This window comes from Rosa chinensis, chromosome 1, assembly GCF_002994745.2.
Source record: "Rosa chinensis cultivar Old Blush chromosome 1, RchiOBHm-V2, whole genome shotgun sequence".
NCBI classification, from domain to species: domain Eukaryota; kingdom Viridiplantae; phylum Streptophyta; class Magnoliopsida; order Rosales; family Rosaceae; genus Rosa; species Rosa chinensis.
The window spans coordinates 43,560,984-43,583,577 of NC_037088.1; the positions used below are offsets into that span (position 1 = coordinate 43,560,984).

The following is a 22,594-nucleotide window of genomic DNA, read 5'->3' on the forward strand; positions in this document are numbered from 1 at the left end:
CAAGTCGATCGAACACTCGAAACCGTGAAAACCCTAATGCTCATATGATATCCAAAAATTAAGTGTTGTACATCGAAATGCTCATATTGATGAGTAGATCGAAATCAGGAACAGAAACTATCCCTGAGGTGGCCGGAAACCGCCGGAAAACACCACCACAGTGGCAGCGCTGCCGCCGGCCCAAAGTCGGAATTTGACAAAACTTCCAACACAAAAATTCTTCATCTCAACTCCAATTACAACTTCCATAACTAGCACAAAGTCTGAGTCAAAACCACATGGCCGAAATTTACCTCGAAAGCTATGAATTCCTATGAACCCTAGAATGCCAAATTCCAAAATTCGATCTCCACAAGTTGAATCGTTGCAAGCTACATTAGAAGAAAGCTTCTACGTCTTCTGGACTCCAAAAGCCCTCAAGAATCACCAGCAAAGATGGCTGGAATCTCCAATTCTGACGAAGGCGATTGCGACTCCTTCGAGACCTCTTCTCGGCCTTGCAGCACCCACCATAGCTCGACCCACACTTGATGGCTTCCACAGACTTGTATAGGAGGTTGAGGCAAAGAAAGCACGTCCTATGGTGGCCAGACGAGGAAGAAATCGATCGGCGAAGTGGAGAGGGCGACTTGGGCTCGGGAGAGAAGAGAGAGAAAACTTTCCGAAAATGGAAACTCTGATTTTTCTGATATTTTTCCGGAAATTTCCCATATATACCAAAATGGAAACTTTTTCCAATGGCCATAACTTCTCCATACAAACTCAGATATCCGCGTTCCATATGTCCACGAATTCGTATCGACGCACTCTACGACTTCGTGAAGGAAGTTTTTGGAGAAACTCAATGAATAAAAAGTCAACCCTTACGCCCCCCTAAAATGACGCTTCTTGAATAATTATTCACCTGAAACACTTCCGCTCCATCCACGAGCCACGAAACCATCCGATAACCACTAATTAAATTCTGGAAAATCCTCGGAAAATAATAACGAATTTCCGGGGTACTACATGTGGTCTGGTGGATAATGCCATGGTTGTTTAGGTAATGATGGAGGGCATGGTTCACATATTCACCACCATGTCTATGCGGAAGACTTTGATGGGATTCTGGAATTGGGTTTGGATCATAGTATGAAAGATTTGAAACACATAACAAACTTCACTTTTATGCTTCAACAAGTAAACCTAGCACATTTTTGTACAATCATCCACAAATAACAGAAAATATTGCATACCAGATAGAGTAGCTAGACATGGCCCCCATACATCTAAGTGGATCAAATCAAATGGCATGACACTGCGAGAATTGCTGATGGGATAGCTAGCACGGCGGCTCTTTCCTTGGATGCACGTCTCGCATTGGAAATCAGACTCCTTGCATGTTTTGAACAAGGTAGGAATCAAACACCTCAGGTAGCTAAATGATGAATGTCCCAATCTCTGGTGCCACAGCCATATGTTTTCATTCTCTTTTCCCAGTGAAGTATCCTTTTGAATATGGTGTACTTCACTTGCACGGAGGTCACCAGCGTGTGTCATTTTCATGTAGTACAATCCCCCCTTCTCAATACCATGACCAATAATTTCTCCTGTGAGGATGTCTTGAAAGACACAACACCAAGGATAAAGGATTACGCAACAATATAATTGTTTAGTAATTTGATGCACAGCCAACAAGTTATTTGACAAAGAGGGGATAACTAGAACTATATCTAGGGTTATAAAGGGTGTCAAAAATACAGAACCAGCATCAGTGATAAGATATGCGTCACCATTGGCATTAGTGACAACTGACATACAGGCAGGGGTAATTGTTGGATAACATTAGGATCATGATTCATATGATCAGTTGCACCTGAGTCAATTATCCACATATCTTTCTATTTAAAGTTTGAATTTTTCAAAGAGTTATCATGTATAGAGTTAGCCTGAAAAGCTAAAGCGAAGGCAGAATCATAGCCCAACTACTCATTTACCTCATTCATCTTTGAGAACAACATCTTCTTAGCACCAAGTAAATACAAGTTTTCAACTCTATCAACCTCTTTTTTTTCCTGTCCTATCGCTTGAGTCGCCCTTTTGGGTTTTCAACTCAACCGACCTATTTTTTTCCCCTTTTTTCTTTTTTCTTCAGTAGTGGGTCAGACCGGACTAATGCAGAATGAAGGTCAAGACTGACGCCACGATCAGTGTCGCCTGCTTCAGGTCTGGGCCAGGTGTGCTAATCCGGTTCGTCTTCGGCGTTGAGCGCTGGAGGACAGCGGAGACTGACGAAGAATCCGGCAGGTGGAGTCGTCGGAATTTGACGCTTCCTTAGACGTTGGAGTCTGCAGACGAATCCGGAGTCGACGATCGCTGGTCACTGGTCCGAGTTGTTGTCGTATGGGTGATCGAATGCCGGTGATCTGCAGCCTGAGCAGTCGTGCCGGAGTGAAGCAGATGAGGTCGTCTGATCGAAGTGGCTCGTTGGCGGTATGGGGGACGCGGGCGGCGAGGGCTCGTTGTCTGGGTGGTCGCCGGTCTCGGAATGACAGGAGGATGCTCATCAGTTGTCTGGAACGGTCGTCCCCTTCGTCGGCGTCGAGATGCACCTTGCAGGTGTAGGTCGTGGTGCTGGAGGCGGTGGGTAGGTGGAGGTCGTGGCGCTGGCGCTTCTGGTCAAGTCTCGACGTCGTCGCCGTCGAGATGGCGACTAAACCGGGTTGGGTCTGGTGCTGTCAGGAAGCTGGGTCTGGTGCTGCAGGGAGCTGGGTCGAGTCTTGGGTGTGATTTGGTAGGTCGACTTATTCTCTTGAAGTCGGAATCCGATCACTGCCAGAATTTCTGTCTGGGTTGACTTTCTCTGAAAGTCACCAAAATCTAAAGTCACGAAAAAACTGGGTTGTTGGTCCGGTGTAGTATTGGGTGTGGTATATGGAAATAGGTATTTCTGGTATTGGTATTGATATTGATATGGGTATGAAGAACTTCAAAGTTCTTATGATGTTTGGTATTTCGGCGGCGGAATTGGGTATGAGAATTTTAGGTCTGATACCATATTAGAAAGTAATTGGAAATAATGTGATAATTCTATTTATCTCTCAAGGGTTATATAATATTACATTCATGTACACAAAGAAAAGTAATCAATTTTAATATAAGTATAGTACTAATGCTAATTGATGTCAAATAAATTTAATTAATACACAAATTAAATCATAATAAAGTTAATTAATACAGCTCATGTTAAATAATAACCGTAAATTTGTGATTCAGATTCTTTGGATGGTTTTATAGGGTTATTGCAGGAAATACTTGGATCAACCAGAAATTCACCATTGTCTTGGAATGTGTGTTCAATGTTTGTCCTTTACAAAGTTTTCGTGTACTCATCATTATGTACTTGGTTAGGTGAACTTGAATTACATGCAGAGGAATGAGTTCATTTATTTACATATTGCTATTCAACTATTGTTATTCTGATCATCCTAAATTTTGTTACAACAGGTGCTCATTATGGATAAAGTGACAGTGAAAGTCGTGTCCTATTCATGTAAAAGGGCAGATATCACTGACCAAGAAATTTCATGTGAGCACAACTTAATCTTTGTTGTTCGTTTTCTTTTCTCCTGCTTTCCAAATTCGGGTCTATTCCCAGTTCTTCTTACAATGTGCTTGTCTCTTTTGGGTTAGATACAGGAAACTTAAGCATGTGTCAATTTCTTTTCCTGCTTTCATCGTCGTCACCGGCTGGAGATGCCGGAAAAGGAAGATAACTCGCCAGAATCCCAAAAGCTAACAAATCTTGAAACACGAACAGAAATTGAAAACCAAGTGCATACACATGTAGAGCTCAACGAGGGGATGAATTTTGATACCTTACTCCTGCTGATAATGGCCGAAGTTGCCGGAAAATCCAGAAAACTCGCCGTAAGCACCGAAGCTTCCCTACTTCGCTTCTCCCTCCTCAAGGCTTCTCTTTAAAAATTAACACCATAGAAACATGGGAGCTGTCGAGAGGAAGTTGTCAATACCCGTCTGTCGCCGAGAAGTGGTCAGAATCACAAAACCGGCCGGAAAACCCTATAAACTTTCGGGGGTCTTCCGCATCCATAGCCGGTCATTTGGAGTAGAGATGACGGGTTTCTGTCTGGCACCATCGAGACGAAGCGGCCTCCACCAGTGCGACGCCAGGAGGTGGCCCCATGACGAAGAACCCGTCGGGTCATCGTCGGAGGATACGAATCGAGGAACCGGGTCTGGGTCTAAGGGTTCTGAGCTGATCCGTTGTATATAAATCAAATCCAACGGTCGAGATCAAACGGTGTTTAAAATCAATGGTCCAGGTCTAGCAGCCTATATTTTAAAATAATTCTTGGATAATTTTAACTTCCAAAAATCATTAAAAATAGTTTGGGTGTCCGAAAATTCATACAAACTCGTAACGATGTCTAGTTTAATCTACGAGCTCAGAATATAAAATTTGGTAAACTAAAAATTTAAATAATTTTCGAATGCTAGAAAGAGTATAAAAATATATAATAGAAAGTCAACTACAGATAGCCCGGAGTTATTTTTCCTTTGAAAAATAAGAAACCAATTTTCCAAGATCTCACAAATTGAGTCATTCCACTATCTTGAACTTCAATGGTCCTGTCATCGTAGTCATAAAGGAATGTGTAGGCAACATCTCCAAGAACAACTGCCTATGGCGGAGAATTGTGTGCTTAGTCGCACTATATATATCCATAAGACAAAAAAGTTTTCCGGAGTTAATTCCTAAAAGAAAAGCTCAGAATTAAAATAGAGTCGATATGAAAGAATTCAAAATTTTATTCATAAAGCCAATGGTAAATACCTATTACAATTGATTTTGGAAAATAAAAGGACTCTAAACAAAATCGGCGGTTTCTTCATCGTCGCTAAATTTGAAGTCTTCAATCCTCAGCTTGACCTCTTGGTCTTCATGTTTTAGGGTGTGAGCTTCTCTTGCTTCGTGATACACTATGTATGTTGCAGCTAGACTTTTATATGCTCTAAAAATGTCTGCCCAATGACCGGATGCTCCATATCAAAACACACGTCTTTATGATTAGACTCAATTGATTAAGACGCGTTTTGTACGCGTGTAGGATACCCCTTAAGGCCGGCAACGGCGACATCTCTCTTTCCAAAGGCGTGTCTCCTCGGCTCCATGTCCGCTTATTCTAGCGCTTACCTTCCTAAGAAGAATGATTATGTGGACCAGAACATCCGAATTGATCCCTACATTTCGGGTTTCACTCGCAGTGTCCTTTCTTTGGAGCGCCATTATAATCGGACTTTGGGATAGGCTTAGTTCCCACAAGTCTCAAATTATAATTCTTCACAAGGTTGTTGTCATGTTTTTCTGTAACAAACATAACTTCAATGAGCTCATGAAATCTTGTGATCCGTCTCGCATTCACTTCAATACGAATTGTGGAGAGAGTCCTCTCAATCAACATAGTATCTGTGATGTCTTTACCACAAAAATCCATCAAAGATTTGATGCCCAAAGCTTCCGAATTGTAGTCAAGAACAAATTTGAAATCATCGAATCGGAGATTATGTCATCGCACTTCTAATCCGGAAGTAGCGAGTCACAAACATTACCAAAACGCTCCTCGAGTGAAACCCACACTTTTTTGTCAAATTTTTTTAGATGGCCGGTATGGTGCAATGGTCTGCCATGCTACAGCTACATTACAGGTCCTGGGTTCGAATCAGCCTAACTTCATAATTTTTGACGATGTGGTGTTAGCTCAGTGGTTAGAGCACCCACTACCTAAGATTCAGGTCCTGGGTTCGAGTCACTATGGGGGTAGGAGTGAAATCCTTTAATCCTCTTTAAAGAGAAAGAAAAGAAGAAAAAAAAAACCCACACTTTTCTAGGATCTTCTTCTTTTAGGTACTCAAAATGAAGAGACTCGTTCATATGAGATCCCATCAGAATGATTGCTTTGGCACATTGGTATCCAAAGTATCTGAGGCGTATTTGGTGAGCACATCAGTAGTACGCTCTTGGATCACAAATAGGATCCCTTGTGCTTTGAGGTGATTCCAGACATCACGAACCCATTTGTGATATCCAATGCCTGTTGTGTCCAATGGAGCAAAATTAAGCTTATTTAAGTTTGACATCCTGAAAGGAAAAACAAGAACAGAGTCAATTTATGAGCTTAAAAGCTAACCATAAAAACAATATGAATTTTTTAGCATAATTCGCTACCAAGAAATTCGATTTCCAAGAAATATTGAATTATATCGAAACAGTGATGGGGTTATAAGGCTAATGGCAGATTTTCTGTTTTGGTTTTTCTAGGGTTTTTGGCTATTGATTCAGGATTAGGGTTTCGTACTGATAACCTATTGTAGAATAAGAAAGTTTGAGATAATACTGAGTTCCTTTGATTGATAATATGAGTCTCTTTATATAAAAGATTATATGTACAATTTCTTGAGTTACAAAGTATCCTAACCAAATATGGATCAGAAGATCTAAAATATTCTACCTTATTGCAACTATAAGAAGTAATTATATTTGTGCCAAACACACACAAATTGGGTTTCCTTCAACAAAAATAATACAATCTTCCTTCTTAATATTTCCAAACAAAAGAATAAGTATATCTATGAATTTATTTATTTTGACAAAAATATCTATGAGTTTATAAAAACTAGTATTATCTTACTAGAAGAAATGCCTAAGTAAGGAGGGTTGTGCACTTTTTAGTCTTGCTATTTTCTATGTTAACATAGCTCAGTACAATGTAATAGTGGCAACTGGCAACACACCTACCAATGAGGAGAGCATTTGCGTCTTCTACATTGCACGGTTGAACCGAGGATCGGTGTTCATTGATAATTTGGTATTGAATATTCATATCCGACAATGTATCATGTAGTGTAACATTTATTAATAATAAAAGATTCCTTTGAGAAATGAAAAAATAAGAAAGAATAATAGAAGAGAACAACAACGTGAAAATATATCTGGACAAATGGAGGGGGGTTTCGAGAACAAATGGAGGGCGGTTTCGATCGATTTTTTTAGTGGGTGCTAGTTGGGTTGCTTTGATTCGTGCCTCGACCCCGACGGGGTAGGCTTCGTGATTGTTGCTTTCTGGGTCGGCGATTTTGGTTCTGGATCAGTGGGTGTCCTCTCTCGTCAGTCGTCAGCCAGCTTCTCTACGAAGCACCAGCTTTTTGGAGGTAAAAGCAGAAGCCACTCTAGGCCTGCTTTCAGAAGCCAGAAGCCGCAGCTTTTTGGTGTCCTCTCTCGTGATCTGGGTTGTTATGGCTTCTGGTTTTGGTGGGTTGAGGTTGTTATGATTTGAAGTGGGATCAGATAAAGGATGTGAATTTGTTTAAAGATTTCTTCTTTTTCATATCCCACACCGACTGTTTGATTGATTTGTCTTTTTGTTTCATTGGGTCTTTAGTGTTTGTGTTTGATGATTCTTCAGAGCTGTGGTTTCTGATCCTCGTTGGTTTCTTAGAAAATGAAGGAAATGGAAGTGATGGCACAATTTCAATCATGCTGTGTTGTTATTTTCGACGAGGAAATTTTTTTGGCCAAACTGGGCCTTATTGTTCTGTTTTGCTCAGTGGACTAGTGGAGACTGTGGAGTGAATGTCTTTTTGTTATAAATGCGGGTTCCAATTTTCTTTCAACTATAAATTTTCTGACTTTTCTTACCTCTCCTCCACATTTTCAAATGATGTGTCGAGTACTGGGTTGACATGTTTTTCATTGTTCTCTGTCCAGATGAGGACCATTTCAGAATGATTGATGTGTTCATTGAATTCCTTTTAGTGTGTACAAAACCCTCATCATTTGGTTGATTGAAAGTTCATAGTGTGTCTTACAGTTGTTTTTAGGCTTTGACTTGTGGGGCACTGCTTGTTCCAAAATCCCTTTGCATTGTAGGAAATTGGAATACTGATTTGCCATATCTTAGGCTACAGTTAAATTTACAGTTTTATTTATTTTTAAGACCTCCTTGCTCTGTTTTATGCTGTTGGTTATGGTTAGCTCCATGTGCTGTGGCTTTTTTGGTTTCCAATCTGAACTGTCTTCTTATTTTCATAGTATTATTATTGGTGTATTTTGGCTGATAGTTTGGATAGCTGCAACTGCTGGACAGGACTTAAATTGTGTGTTTCAGCTTTATTTGGTTTCAGCAATCAACTTGTTCTTTCTTTAATTATTTATGACTCCAATCTGGAAGAAATTTTAAACTTAGCATGCAGTCAAGAGATTGTTGAAGATGAACTGGAACCTTGTGGTCCATCTTGGTGAAGCTTATTCTTATTACAAACATTTGGAAGACATATTGCTATGGTATGCTTCTTGTTCTACTGTTGTTTATTCCCAATTGTATCGCCTGTACTATGAAGATGGAATTGGATCTTAAATGAATTGCTTTTAGTTATATGGTTATGTTATTTTAAGACCATTAGATCATAGTTATGTACAGTTTCCTTCATTATAACTTTCTTGGACCGGGCCTTATAACTTTCTTGCAAAGTTCAGTAATGTCTTGAAGTTTTATGTTCTGGTCACTTTACATTTGAAGCTAAAATATTTGATGCGCATTACATCGTGATAGACATTTTGTCCACAGTGAAGAAAGAGAATGTGATGGGTCAAGTGGTGAGATAGAGATGGATGATGATGTAGAAGAAGAATATCATGGTCATGGTGCACAAGAAATGGAAACAATAAGAAATAGCATTACTCAAAGTTTGATGAGTGCGCGTAATAATGTGGACATTTGAATATGTTATGATATTTTGTGTGGCTACTTGATGCGAACAAGAAACCAATTGTTATTAATGTTACTAATATATTTGTATAAGTTATTTTTAAAATTGTCCAATATTAATCATATGGTCACCATGATTAGGGCTGTCAATGAGTCGTGTTGGGTTTGGTTTGTGTCGGATCAAGGTATTTGTCGTGTCGCAAGATATAAACCCAAACTCAACCCATTTAATAATCGTGTCAAAAATTTAAACTCAGACCTAACTTATTTGTTAAACGGGTTACCCATTTCCAACCCGCTTAATCCATTTAATAAATAGGTCATGTCTTGTTAAACAAAATGACCAATTTAAGCGTTAACAATGAGACCCATTTAATTTAAAAAATGCATAAATTGATTAAATTCACTAAAAACTCCACAAGACGAAAAATATAAATAATTATATATAATTCATAAATAATTAAATCCAATAATTAAAAAGCGAAATATTTCAAATTGTCTAATCCTATGATCAAATACTCTGAACGTTCAAAATTTCAAGAAGAAATATAGCACAATCGGGTTATATCGGTTCACTTCGTGTTGGTGGGTTTACCTGTGGCCGACTCATTTATTAAATGGGTCATGGCTGGTTGACCCACCACTGACCTGCTTTTTAATTGTGCGGGTTCAACCCGATTTATTTCGTGCGGGTTTCAAGTCGTGTTATCAGGTCGTGTCAGAATTGACAACCTTTCATGATTTATAAAAATTGAAAGTTGACAAAAATTAATAAGGACATAATAAAGATTAAAAAATAATAACAAAAGCATTTGAACAACATTGTATTACCAAACAATTAAGGCAAAAATAATCTCTCATGTCAAATTTAGTCATTCCACGAACAAAAAGCACAAGTCAGTTTGAATTTACCAAATACTTTGCCACTGCTTTTGCCACTGACAGCACATATAAAAAGCCAGTTTACCAAACACTCAGCTACTTTGCTTGTCAGCTACTTATTCTCATAAATAAGCAGAAGCCAGCTTTTCCTCAAAGAACAGGCATACCAAACTTAGCCTTATGTCTATGCTAGTAAGAATGTCTCTATGAATCTTGTGGAAGTGTTTAGCTTTAGCGTACCACAATTGCGTGCTCGGTGTGTAATGTTAGGTAAACTAGATTGCCTGCAAGATGAGGTGTTTTTATGGGACATAGATTACTCTGAACAGAAGTGTTTAAACAGAATAATCTTATATACTATTCTTTATCTATGAATCGGGCATACTATAGGTATGTTCTATTTTATCAAAAAGAGAAATAGAAAAGAACAATAACGACAACAGGGCTTTTCTAATCATGGGATAGGGGCCCAGCTTCCACCAAGTCACCAACAACCATAGGGAAAGTCTAGTGCACTCGAGGAGAATTGATAAGAAAGTGACGAGACAATGGAGTTGAAAAAATAACACACCTAGAAAAGATGGCATATGGGGTTGAAATGAATCCATATATCTAGAGAATGCACCAAACAAGATTTGTGAACTGAAGACAGAGTCTCACAGAGATAAATGGAAGGAGAGAAAGGTAGAGTATGTGTAACGGGAGGTTCAGGGTTCATAGGGTCCTGGTTGATTCTGAGGCTTCTTGAGCATGGTTACTATGTCAATACCACTGTTAGATCACACCCAGGTGAGCCACCTTCACAGTGTCACTTCCCTTGCTTTTATAAATGTGGGTATTAACTAATTAGTTGATTTTTCGATTAAAGAACTACGGGTTTTAATTTTGATTGAGTTGGTTGTTTATATATCTGCATGCCAAATTATCTCTGGGTATGTTTTGATCATAATAAATATGGTTATTATCACAAATGATACCTTGACTTATCATCTATCTTATCGATGATACCTGAACTTATCATCTATTTGAAGTTCAGGTACCATCAATAAGATAGATGATAAGTTCAGGTACCATTTGTGATAATTACCCTAATAAATATAAACTTTCCTTTTGTAAACCTGTAAAGAAATTGAACCAAGTTTAAAATTTAATGCCTAGAAGCAAGTTATTGCTATAAATGTTCAAACCTTTGCCTTTCTAAAACATTTTTTCAACATATTGGGATAAAAGGCGAATCTACAAGTTTTCTTTAATGTTGAATTGTTCTGCCTCACACATAAAGAAGTCTTTATTGTTAGCACAAACTGAAGTTTGGCGCAAATTTACTGCTAGCTACTTAGTTAGTGTGTACTTCAAAAGCAAATCATAACAATAATACTATTTCAATCAGAACACAAGAAAGATGTAAGCTTCCTCACAGCTCTACCAGGAGCAAAAGAAAGGCTCCAAATTTTCAACGCGGACCTAAGCAACCCGGAAAGTTTCAATGCAGCCATCAAAGGATGCGTCGGAGTGTTCCATGTTGCTACTCCGGTTGACTTTGAAGACAAGGAACCTGAACCAGTAGTGACCAAACGATCAGTCGATGGAGCCCTTGGTATCCTCAAGGCGTGCCTATATGCAAAAACGGTGAAACGTGTTGTGTACACTTCTAGTGTATTTGCTGTTCAATTTAACAACAAAAATGTGGAAGACATGGATGAGAGTTTTTGGAGTGACACAGATTACATTAAAGCTTTAAAGCCTTATCGAGGCTCATACATGATTTCGAAGACATTGACTGAAAGAGCAGTTCTTGAATTTTCGGATAAAAATGGATTGGATGTTGTGACAATAATTCCTTCTCTTGTTGTTGGCCCCTTCATTTGTCCCAAGTTACCCAGCTCTGTTCAAAGCGCATTGGCTCTGGTTTTAGGTATGTTTAGCATAAAATGACTAAAAACACTTATGCTTTGGTTGCATGTCCAAAAAGAACTAGTACTAGTATACATATCCTATACAATTTCTATGTGTGCAAACGATCTACTTTGGTTGCCTTCTGTTAAACTTTGGCGCTTCAATGGCATACAATGTGTTTCCTTGAAGTTGTACACATCATTGCATTCAAGAAGTCTGTTTTAGCAATGCAATTTTAGTCGTTAGCAATACTACCGGATATAATGTTAGCCCTTAGGATAAGAAAACACCTAATATAATATATATATATATATATATATATATATATATCAGGCTGTTTTGAGTCAACAATAACAACAGTTTCAGACAATTCACGAGTTTAGTACATTCCTACTTAAAATCGATGTTAAGAATAGATGTTTGACTTCTAGAATTAGATCAAGGTTCCTTATTTGGTGAAGTATCTTGTGAATCTGTAAGAGTTTATATCATTCCAAGTTAGCTTGTAGGAGTTGGCAAATTGGAAATGCCTTGTTTTCAAGGATTAGTAAAGAATATTACACATTTAAAATGACAGACATGAAAATGAAGGATCTAAAATCCAAATCTAGAATAATTAAGAATTTATTTGATTCCAAAGTCCTAACCCCACATGCACGTTAAAAAGCTTCTTTGACATATATGCTCAATGCAGGTAATAGGGATGAATATCCTATTCTTATGAATTTATCAGTGGTACATGTGGATGATGTTGCCAGAGCGCACATTTTCCTTTTTGAACATCATGATGCAAAAGGGAGATGCAATTGCTCATCAGATGTCATAACAATTGAAGAAATGGCCAAGTTCCTTTCTGCTAAATTCCCCGAATTTCAAATTCCCTCAGCAGAGTAAGTTAACTATTCTACTTCATGTTACTTCAATCTCTCTTTTTGCAATGTATTTAGTCTTGGATCTATCTATGTTTTGCAGGTCATTGAAGGAGGTTACAGGTCCTAAGATTCCTGATCTGTCATCAAAGAAACTCTTGGATACGGGTTTCAAATTTAAGTATGGGGTTGATGAGATGTTCAGCGAGGCAATTCGCTGCTGCAAAGAGAAGGGTTATCTGTAATTCCCATCTAGCATTATAAGGTCTACATATATATATATATATATATATTATGTATGTATACTTTAATACATTATCGGTACAATCATTCCCAGTTTGGTTGGGAAAGGAACTTTTCTGGTTTAATACTACTAATGTAGAAATAAAATGATTTGGAATGGTTATTAAGGTGAACTGAAGATGATTAATGTTAATGCTCAAGTCCGGCGGTAGCCGATTCCTTGCTTAACGCGGGTCCGGTGGGCGGACCGCTACTCCTAGGATCGGGTGATTCCTGTTTACTGTAACACGATAGACAGGGCGTCAGAGGGAGACCGCGTTGGGCGGTCTTCACTTCTCCGATGCCTAAATCAGTCACTATATATGCGCAGAATAACAATAAATGAGTAGTAATTGCGTAATTAATGAGGAGAGAGGAGAGAACCTTTTATAGTTGAGGAAGAGGTTGATCTTCTTCTTGTTTCCGATGTGGGACTGATGTGCTTCGATTCCCAGCGTCTGGAGCTTTTGATGCTATCTTGACGCGGCGCCGCGTCAGCGGTGTTCTGGGGGCGGTCCAGGGCTTAAGCGGTAGCCTGCCTGGCCGTGCCTTCGCAGGTCATCCCTTTGGTGGGAGTCGGTACCTCTGACGGTACAATGAGCGTGGCTCATTATAGCTAATTATGCTCGTTCTGGCACATGTAGGTACAACTAAAAAGAAACTAAATGCAAATATCACGTTCATCATTCTAATAGGTTAAAGCTTGCCTTTTTTTAGGTACAAAGATTCCTCATGAATGGTCGTTAAATTTAGTCATATAGAGCACCTCTTTCTTTCCGTGAGGCAATCAAATAGGGAAAAGGGATGTTTCAAGTTCAACACGTACACTAAGCACTGGGTCTGTGGCCGCGTGGGTGAGTGGGGGCACATTATCAAATTTAGATGCAAATGTAATAAACATTAGTGAGTGTCTTCTTCTGATCTTGTTTTTGACTCAAGATGCAAATACAAATGTTCACCTACTGTAGGGTTGGTCAATAAATTTGACTCACAATCATGATGGTTGAACCCCGCTATGAATATACGAGTAAATATGACCATGAATACGGTGGTAATTAAGATTGTAAATGCTGCAATGATGAAGGCTACTAAGCGCGGCAATGATGGCAGCTATTAAGCACGGCATTGATGACGATCATAAAGCTCGGAAATAAGTACAGGTATAAAGGCGGTAATAAATCACGACTTATGACCCAAGTCGCCTCACACCTATAAGTAGAGGGCAAGACGACCACGTATGATATCTCATTTCGACTCATTTTTATCACAGATCATTTAAACAAATAGAGTTTTCTGCAGGTACCCCCCCTCCTCCTCAAATCAGTGACAAAGCGAAGCCTCTGCCTCGTCAACATCAAGGTCAAAGGAGAAGGAAAGCCTCCACCTCGTCGTCATCAGGTCAGGGACGAAGAGAAGTGATCGCCTCGTCGATGTCAAGCTCATGGACGAAGGGAAGCCTCTGCCACGTGGATGTCAAGGTCAGGAACGAAGGGAAGCCTCCTCCTCGTTGTCGTTAGTTTAGGGATGAAGGGAAGTCTCCACCTTGTTGTCGTCAGGTTAACGACGAAGAGAAGCCTCCTGCTTGTCGTCACCAGGTCAGCTACAAATAGAAACTTCTCGATCATTCCTGGCCAGGCTCTGCTCCAGTTCGCATTCATTAGTGCGTCAGAATTCTCTATGGAATTTTTCGTCACCAATAAGTGGCATCGTCTGTGGGAACACTTTTTCCTAAAAAGTGATGGCGAGAGCTGCACCTCAAGGAATCTCATTTCCATCACTAAGGACTGAGAGTGACGAAATATAAACCTCAAATAGAAAAAGCTCTCGGAGAGGAAAGAGGCTCTCAGCGAGGAGTAAAAGGACTATCGACGAAAAAAAAATATCCTTGACGAAGAAAAATATCCTCGACGAGGAGAAGCCTTCAATGAGGAAAGCCCTCAACGAAAGAAGAATGTCCTCGATGAGGAAAGCCCTCGACGAAGAAAAATATCCTCGATGAGAAGAAGCTTTCAATGAAGAAAAGATATCCTTGACGCAGAGAAGCCTTCAATAAAGAAAAAATATCCTCAACGAGGTTAGCCAATATCATCGACGAGGAGAAGCATTCAAAAAAAAAAACATCACTGACGAGGAAAACCTCTCAGCGAGGAAAAAGCCCACGACATTGAGCCGAACCTTCATCTCCCAATATTTTCGTAGTTGCAAGCAAAAGAAGGATGTAGTGAATCTGTTTAACTCCAAGCAAAAAGTGTGGAAAAAAAAAATGGTGTTTCTTCAAGAGAATTAATCAAGACAGAGATAATGCATGTCAGCTGTGACCCCCAGGACGCGGCAATTGCATCCAGAGAATGACTCCGCCTGGGTATGCCCTTTTACTAGAATCTGTTACATGATCTTGATGTATGATTGAGGATGGAACCAACATCAAAAAGGCAAAATCCTGATAATGTAGACTAATGTTCTTTCCATTAGAAGTGGTTTTTCTAATTTTCGCTTGAGGCCGAAATGGTTGAAATATTGTTAGCTTAATTTGTGTGATTTTACAGTAACCCTTGCCTGCGGAACAAATGTCTCATTTTGGAATGAATACATGAGGCCGATGGTCGAAATAATACACGAGGCAAGTGACTGTAATAATACATGAGGCATGTGGCTGAACAGTAAACACAAGGTCGGTGGCCGAAATAAACTTATAAGGCCGGTGGCCAAAATGTGAGCACAAGGTCGGTGGCCAAAATAATACACTAGGCCAGTGGCTAGAATGTATATGTGAGGCTGGTGGCCGAAATGAATGCAGGAGGCCAGTGGCCAAATGCATGTGTGAGGCCGGTGGCCGAAATGAATGCATAAGGCCGGTGGCTGAAATGCGTGTGTGTGCCGGTGGCCAAGAGGAATGTGTGAGGGTGGTGGCCAAAATATATACATGAGGCCAGTGGCCAAAATGAATAAAATGTTGTCTATTAGAGTCAAAGGAAAATGGGAGCAATTCTATGTCCCATGCAAAGACTAACTCTTCGCCTTGATAAGTTGAAATGGGGGCGACTTTGTGTCCTATGTAGAGACTAACTCTTCGCCCTGAGAAGCAACCCATGAATTCATCATTTATTGTTTTGGTTTCAACTCTGTGCTTTGAATATATTCGTGTTTTTCATTATTATTTGAACATCTTGTAAGCACTGATCCTTGGAAAGGCAGCAGTGATATATAAACAACATATTGTTTTTCTTCTTGTGCTTATGAGTGCACAACAAAGAAAAACAAAAGAGTAAGATGGGGAATAAAAGGGCTCTCTAGGAGACGAATTCTCGAAGATATGAAGGGTCAAGAAGAAAAACTCTTGAAGAGGTGAACTCTAGAGTGGACAAATTTTTGAATAGATGAAGGCTGAAGAAGAGAGACTCTCAAAGAGGCGAACTCTTCAAGAGACAAAGACTCAAGATGAAAAACTCTCGAGGAGGTGTACTCTCGAAGATGCAAAGGCTTGAGGAAGTGAACTTTCGAGGAGGCGTAGACTTGAAAAAGCAAATGCTCAAGGAGGAGACCATGTTGAACTCTTTCGAAAAAGGAGATTATCCGACGTCAAAAGAGAGGGGACTTCTAAGTTGGGCTCAAGTCAGGGCCAGATTTTAGAAAATTCATGTTAGGACAAGTGTCAAAATAGAAAATTTGGGGGCATTGTGGGGGTGGTATATAAATTTGACTTACGATCATGACGATTGAATCGTGCCATGAATATATGAGTAAATATGACGATGAATATGGTGATAATTACGATTGTAAATGCTACAATGACGACGACTATTAAGCACGACAATGATGGCAACTATTAAGCGCGGCACTGATGACGATCATAAAGCTTGGAACTACGTACAGGTATAAAGCGGTAACAAATCATGACTTATGACCCAAGTCGCCTCACACCTATAATTAGGGGGCAAGACGACCATGTATGATATCTCATTCCGACTCTTTTTATCACATATTGTTTAGACAGTTACTGACTTAGGCATTGGAGGGTTTTCTACAGTTATTCCCTTTCTCCTCAAATCAGTGACGAAGCGAAGCCCCTGCATCATTGATGTCAAGGCTAAAGGTGTAGGAAAGCCTCCGCCTCGTCATCTTTAAGTCAGGGACAAAGAGAAGTCATCGCCTCGTTGACGTCAAGCTCATGGACGAAGGGAAGCCTCCGCCTCATCGATGTCAAGGTCATAGACGAAGGGAAGCCTTTGCCTCATTATCAAGTCATGGGGAAGTCTCCGCCTCGTTGTCATTAGGTCCATGACGAAGAGAAATATTTGACTCATCGTTACCAGGTCAGCTATGAATAGAAACTTCTCGATCATTCCTGGTCAGGTTCCGCTCGAGTCCGCATGCCAATGTGCATCAAAATCCTCTACGGAATTTTTCGTCACCAACACCTACTGAATGATTTTTATGCTTAGATGTACTCAATTTCTATTGAATCTAAATTCAATGGTGGAGGATACTAATGGAAATAAATAAATTCCAACCACATTATTATTTCCATCATATGATTTAGATCCAATGACAATATAGCACAATATGAAATTCATTGAGTAAGTGAACATGACTCTATTTTTGAATAAGGATGTTATACAATTCATAGTTTGAGGTCTGCTTGGGGCCCAAAGAAAAAGTTTGGTGTTGATGCACTCCTATCTTTTTTGCTTTTTATGTTTATCAAGAATAAAAGTCTGGTGTTAATGCCCTTCTATCTTTTTTGTTTTTTATGTTGTCCGATTTTGACGAGAGCAACGTGCACGAATTTACGTACGCAAGTTACTGATAATTGTTGATTTATGTAAATGTCACGATACATTTCACACTAATCAAATTTTTTTATGTTTAAAGTTTTAAGGATCATTGACCCAAAGCACCAAAATCAGCTTAAATTGTCCCACATACCTTAGCAACAAATTTTTATTCCCACTAACCCAATTTGAAGCAAAATGACAATTTCATCCTTAACCTAATTAATAAATTACATTTTATTCCCACTTACCTCATCTCTCTCTCTCTCTCTCTCTCTCTCTCTCTCTCTCTCTCTCTCTCTCTCTCTCTCTCTCTCTCTCTCTCTCTCTCTCTCTCTCTCTCTCTCTCTCCCCCTCCCCGTCGCTCCCTCCTTGTTGGAGTCGATGTTGATCGGCCAATGGCCTCCCATCATTCCTAGACCGGCTTCGGTTTCACCTCGAACCAGCACCGCCCGTTGCAACCTACGTCTCCGTACCGTGCACCGATAAGCCAGACTAAATTTCGACTTCCCAGATCTCTAGCTCATCACGACGACAACCTCAGGCTGCTCCGAATCAAATTCCGGGAACCTAGCTTGTTTTGTGATGTTTATTTGCGGCTCATTGGTAATGCATAAACTGTTAGGATTTGGCTCTACTTTATCAATCAATTGACATTGTAAATGTTGTTTATGGTATTGTACGTTGATGGTGATAGAATGGTATTTCTTGTACCAAAAATAGATAAAAGTGGTATTTCTGTGATCTGGTTTGCTTTTGCTTTAGTCATAGAAAGCAATTTTTGTCGGGCATTGACAATTACTTGATTCCTGCTATGGTGATTGTCATGTATTTACATTATCAACCTTGGGAAGACATGGGAAAAAATCAAAAACTTTACCTGGGCTTGGCATCCGCTAATTCTGCAACTACTGCCCCAGAAGCTATGCAATTGTGTATATTTGATTTGTGGAGGGGTCAAAGAATGGAAGCACATGGAGATAAATGCCACTCAAATGTTTCTTTTGTGTGTAAACTGGGGGCAGAAGGCCTAGTAGGAAAGAAAGAAAGAAAAAGATAAACTTTTTTTTATAGGGGGGCAATATACGTCTATTGGGGGTAATAGATGTTATGAATTAATGTAATCTCTTCATTTTTTTTCATTAATCAAAGTTTTATTTGTCTAATTTTACGGAGATTAGTTCTCATTCCATGACCGAAAGTTCTACTGGAGGGTAATAGAGGTCTATTAGGGGGCAATAAACATTTCCGACCCCATATGAGATCTCCGAAAACCTCTTTGGAGACTTCTGGTGAGGTCTCATAAACCTTTATTCCCCCCCCAAATAAAGGTTTTTAAGGGGGCAATAGAGGTCTATTAGAGGGGCAATAAAAGTATATTTGAGGGCAATAATCTTTTCCGGCGACCTATGGGATCTCCGACGACCTCTTTGGGGACCTTCGGAGAAGTTTTCAGAGAAATCCGGTGGGTGGCGGTCAGTGACAAGATTACTGTAATCGTTGGACGGATTCCGGAGACCGTTGGACGGATTCTGGTGATCGTTGGCCGGATTCTGGCGAAGTCTCCTATGACCTCTCTCTCTCTCTATACACATGGGGTGAGGTTGATGTATGCAGAAGTAACAAGCTTGTGAGCTCTTTGTACTTGGTTTCCAAGACTGGTGGAGAGGACAGCCCTGGAATTTGCAGAGAGGAATGGTTTGGATCTTGTCACTGTGGTTTTGCCTATAGTAGTTGGACCCTTCGTTTGTCCAAATGTTCCTTCTTCCGTGTACATGGGCATGGCTCCCATTTTTGGTATACTATTTTTCCCTTTATACTTTATAAACTAGATTACTACAATGCATGAAACGATTAAAATATCAGGAAATTAGATACATAGAGGGTCAAAATAGAAAGGTATCAACACAAAAATAAGGGAAAGTGTATAAAGTATTGAGCAAAATTAACTAAACTAAAGTGCATGTACACACAAAAACTTGTTCATTTCAAGGATTTTGTTGACATTCTAAGCCTTGATGCATGTATGTCAATGCTATATTCCGGGACAAACCAATTGTCATATATGCTAATTTAACATATTAATTTCATGTTGTTGTTGACAAGAAGTGTATCTCACATCAAGAATGTAAATCGTTCTAACTTCTTTGATATATAAAATTAATGTCGTGAAAGTTTGAAATTCTAACTCTGCATACTTACCAAATGATTTAGTTTTTTTAACTTGACGGTATCAAAATGATTTGGTTTCTAACTTGTATACTTGAATTCTTTGATCATACCATTTTTGACATAAACATGAAGGCTAGCTATTTTTGACACACACAAAATCATTTATTCTGTCATATTTGCCAAATAGTACTACATCTGTACATCATTTGGGATATGCTCCTTATTAGCAAGTCGGATATAATTGATTCCATGCCACTTCTTTCTGAAGTTTTATTGCATTCTATATAATTGAATTTTAATTTGCTCAATTAGCTGCTATTTTTTCAATCCATGCAGGTGACCAAGAGCAATGTAAATATCTTGTTAGCACATATATGGTGCACATAGATGATGTGGCGAGTGCCCATATCTTCCTTCTTGAACATGCTAATGCAAAAGGGAGGTACATTTGTTCGTCGATCCAAACAACGATTCATGAGTAATATGACTTTCTTTCCGCAAGATACCCAGAACTTCATACATCGTTTCTCCTGTTATATTCTTGTAAATAAAATGCTAGCGTTAGTGGTGCACGCATATGTATTACTCACATCAATAATCAGCAATTCAAAACGGCCCATATAATGATGACATATGATCAATGTAGGTTTTCACAGTAAGTCTTAGACCAATAATGATTTACGGTTTAAATTAACTCACATGAGCGTAAACAATTGAAGCTAACATAACTCATAACATTTCTTCATTAATTCTTCTTTTGTGATGTCAAATTAATGTGTCAATGCGTACTCACTTTTTCTAATTGGTTCCTTTTCAGTCAGGTAATGGAGATTAAAGGTTACAAAGGAACTAATGTATCGTCAATGAAACTATTGAATACTGGCTTCAAATTTAAATACGGCCTTGGGAAAATGTTTGATGGCGCTATTCAATCTTGCAAAGAGAAGGGTTTTCTATAAGGGAAAAATTCACCAACGGTGTCTGGACACTTAGGGGACTTTCATAATGATACCTGAACTTACAAAGTTATCAATGTGATACCTGGACTCATTTTTTTGTATCAACATCGTACCTATGACCAATTTTCGTAACGGAGCAATTAAATTCTGCACGTGCGATGCACGTTAGTCACTTAATAAAGACAGAAAGACCGATTTACCCTCAAAAGTTTTTTTTTCTTGTCTTTTCTTTCTTTCTTTATTCTTCTTTTTCTTTCTTTCTTCTTCTTTTTTGGTTTCTTCTTCCCCTGATTTGAATCATCAAGATTCAAATCATCTTGCTCGTCCTCAAAGTACATGAACACTTCGTCCTTTCGGCGCCAGGGCTTGCGCTGACCGACCCCCACGGCCGGCAGCACCTTCTTCCTCAAATCCTGTTTTCCCTTCTTCACGATGGCCATCACCATGTCGCCGACGCAGGCCGACGACATACTGTTGAGGCGCCCCTTGATCCCCTTCACTGATATGATGTAGAGGTTCATGGCTCTGGTGTTGTCAGCGCAGTTGATCGTCACCGCCACCGGCAGACCCAGCGACATCCTGAACTTGTTCCCAGCCGACCCTCCCCTTCCTTGCTTCGACATTTTCTCTCTATTCCGCCAATCAATCAGTCTAAATCCCCCCACTTCAAATCCTACAGCAAATTGAAATTGTGCACTGAGGCTTCGCCGCTCACTCAAAGTTCATCCCCTCCGTCGCCGCCGACAACTTAGCCACCACTATTCTCATTCTCTCCTCCGACCCCCTTTTATTCACCATTAATCAGAAACTCAGACCCCGCCAGCCCTCTACTCTAAAATCACAGTTCCAATCCCACCCCGCCATCCTCTCCATTGTTCCCGACATGCAACACCACCTCCATACCATCCTCACCTGCAACTTCATCGGTCTAGCCAACAACTTCGGCCTCTAGCCCAACTTCGATCAGAGGCAATTGTAGGCCAGAGAATTGAGAGTGAAGGCAGAGGCCGACGGAGGTCTGGAAAACGAGGATGCAGGGGGTTAGGTTTCCCATTGCTAAAGAGGACGAGGATGAAGAAGAAGAGGACCATGAGGAAGAAAGAGGGTTTCGCCGAAGATCGATAAAGAAAATTGGCTCGATGGGGGCGGCAGTGGTGTTGGTTGAACTGATCGATCAGTGTGGTTTGGTGTTGGTTGCGGTGGTGTTGGCAAGGAGAGAAGGAGAGAATAAAGAAACCGAAAAAGAAGAAGAAGAAGAAAGAAAGAAAGAAAAGGAAAAAAAAAAAAACTTTTGAGGGTAAATCGGTCTTTTTGTCTTCATTAAGTGACTCACATGCATCGCACGTGCAAAATTTAATGGTTCCATGACGGAAATTGGTTGTAGGTACGACGTTGATACAAAAAAATGAGTTCCGATATCACATTGATAACTTTGTAAGTTTAGGTATCATTCTGAAAGTCCCCTAAGTGTCCAGACACCGTTGGTGAATTTTTCCCTTTCTATAATTCAGGTTACCAGTGAGCCGTGGCCCGTGTCTAACTAACATTATGGAGGTCACATATTCAAATCTCATTAGCGTTAGAGATAACTAAATAAGTGAGAAGATTAACTATGTGTGTGCGTGTGATTCATTTTAAGAAAGGAAGTATATATTTGCAACACCTTTACCCTAATGATGAGAATATATAGCTACTTATTTTTAACACTTTTTTCTAGTACACCTTTATCTGGTTCTATCTGGGGCTTGGTTGTAAGTGCAGATGAAATACCTTTGCTTTGCCCCCACATAGAGTGCAAAATTCATGAAATGAAAAATTTTGCAGATTCCTTGTGAGTCATGAATGAGGTGAATTTGTTATTCTAATTCTCTAATAGGAATTACTTTACTTTCCTTTCATTATGTATAATTTCACTCATTATAAATGACATCTCAAACTCAACAAAATAAAAAAAAAAATTTCCTTCTTTTGTTTTTTTGATCAAAAGAATACTT

The 22,594-nt window shown here is 39.5% G+C and overlaps 2 protein-coding genes across 2 annotated transcripts in view; both read left to right on the top strand.

The window, feature by feature from the left end:
• LOC112177823 (vestitone reductase) overlaps positions 1–22,594 on the top strand; it is a 44,588-nt gene that overhangs the window by 18,568 nt on the left and 3,426 nt on the right. The gene's annotated exons all lie outside the window — the stretch shown is intronic.
• LOC112177835 (vestitone reductase) lies at positions 10,258–12,828 on the top strand. Its single transcript, XM_024316086.2, has 4 exons — positions 10,258–10,439; positions 11,041–11,565; positions 12,241–12,436; positions 12,519–12,828. Exons 1-4 carry the CDS (start codon positions 10,319–10,321, stop codon positions 12,658–12,660), a joined length of 984 nt encoding a protein of 327 aa, XP_024171854.1. The 5' UTR covers positions 10,258–10,318; the 3' UTR covers positions 12,661–12,828.

Excerpts from the sequence above, each read along its gene's own strand:
- LOC112177835 (XM_024316086.2), top strand. The coding sequence starts at position 10,319 with ATGGAAGGAGAGAAAGGTAGAGTATGTGTAACGGGAGGTTCAGGGTTC. Across the intron at positions 10,440-11,040 it reads CACTGTTAGATCACACCCAG|AACACAAGAAAGATGTAAGC; the intron begins GTGAGCCACCTT and ends TATTTCAATCAG. Across the intron at positions 11,566-12,240 it reads CGCATTGGCTCTGGTTTTAG|GTAATAGGGATGAATATCCT; the intron begins GTATGTTTAGCA and ends TGCTCAATGCAG.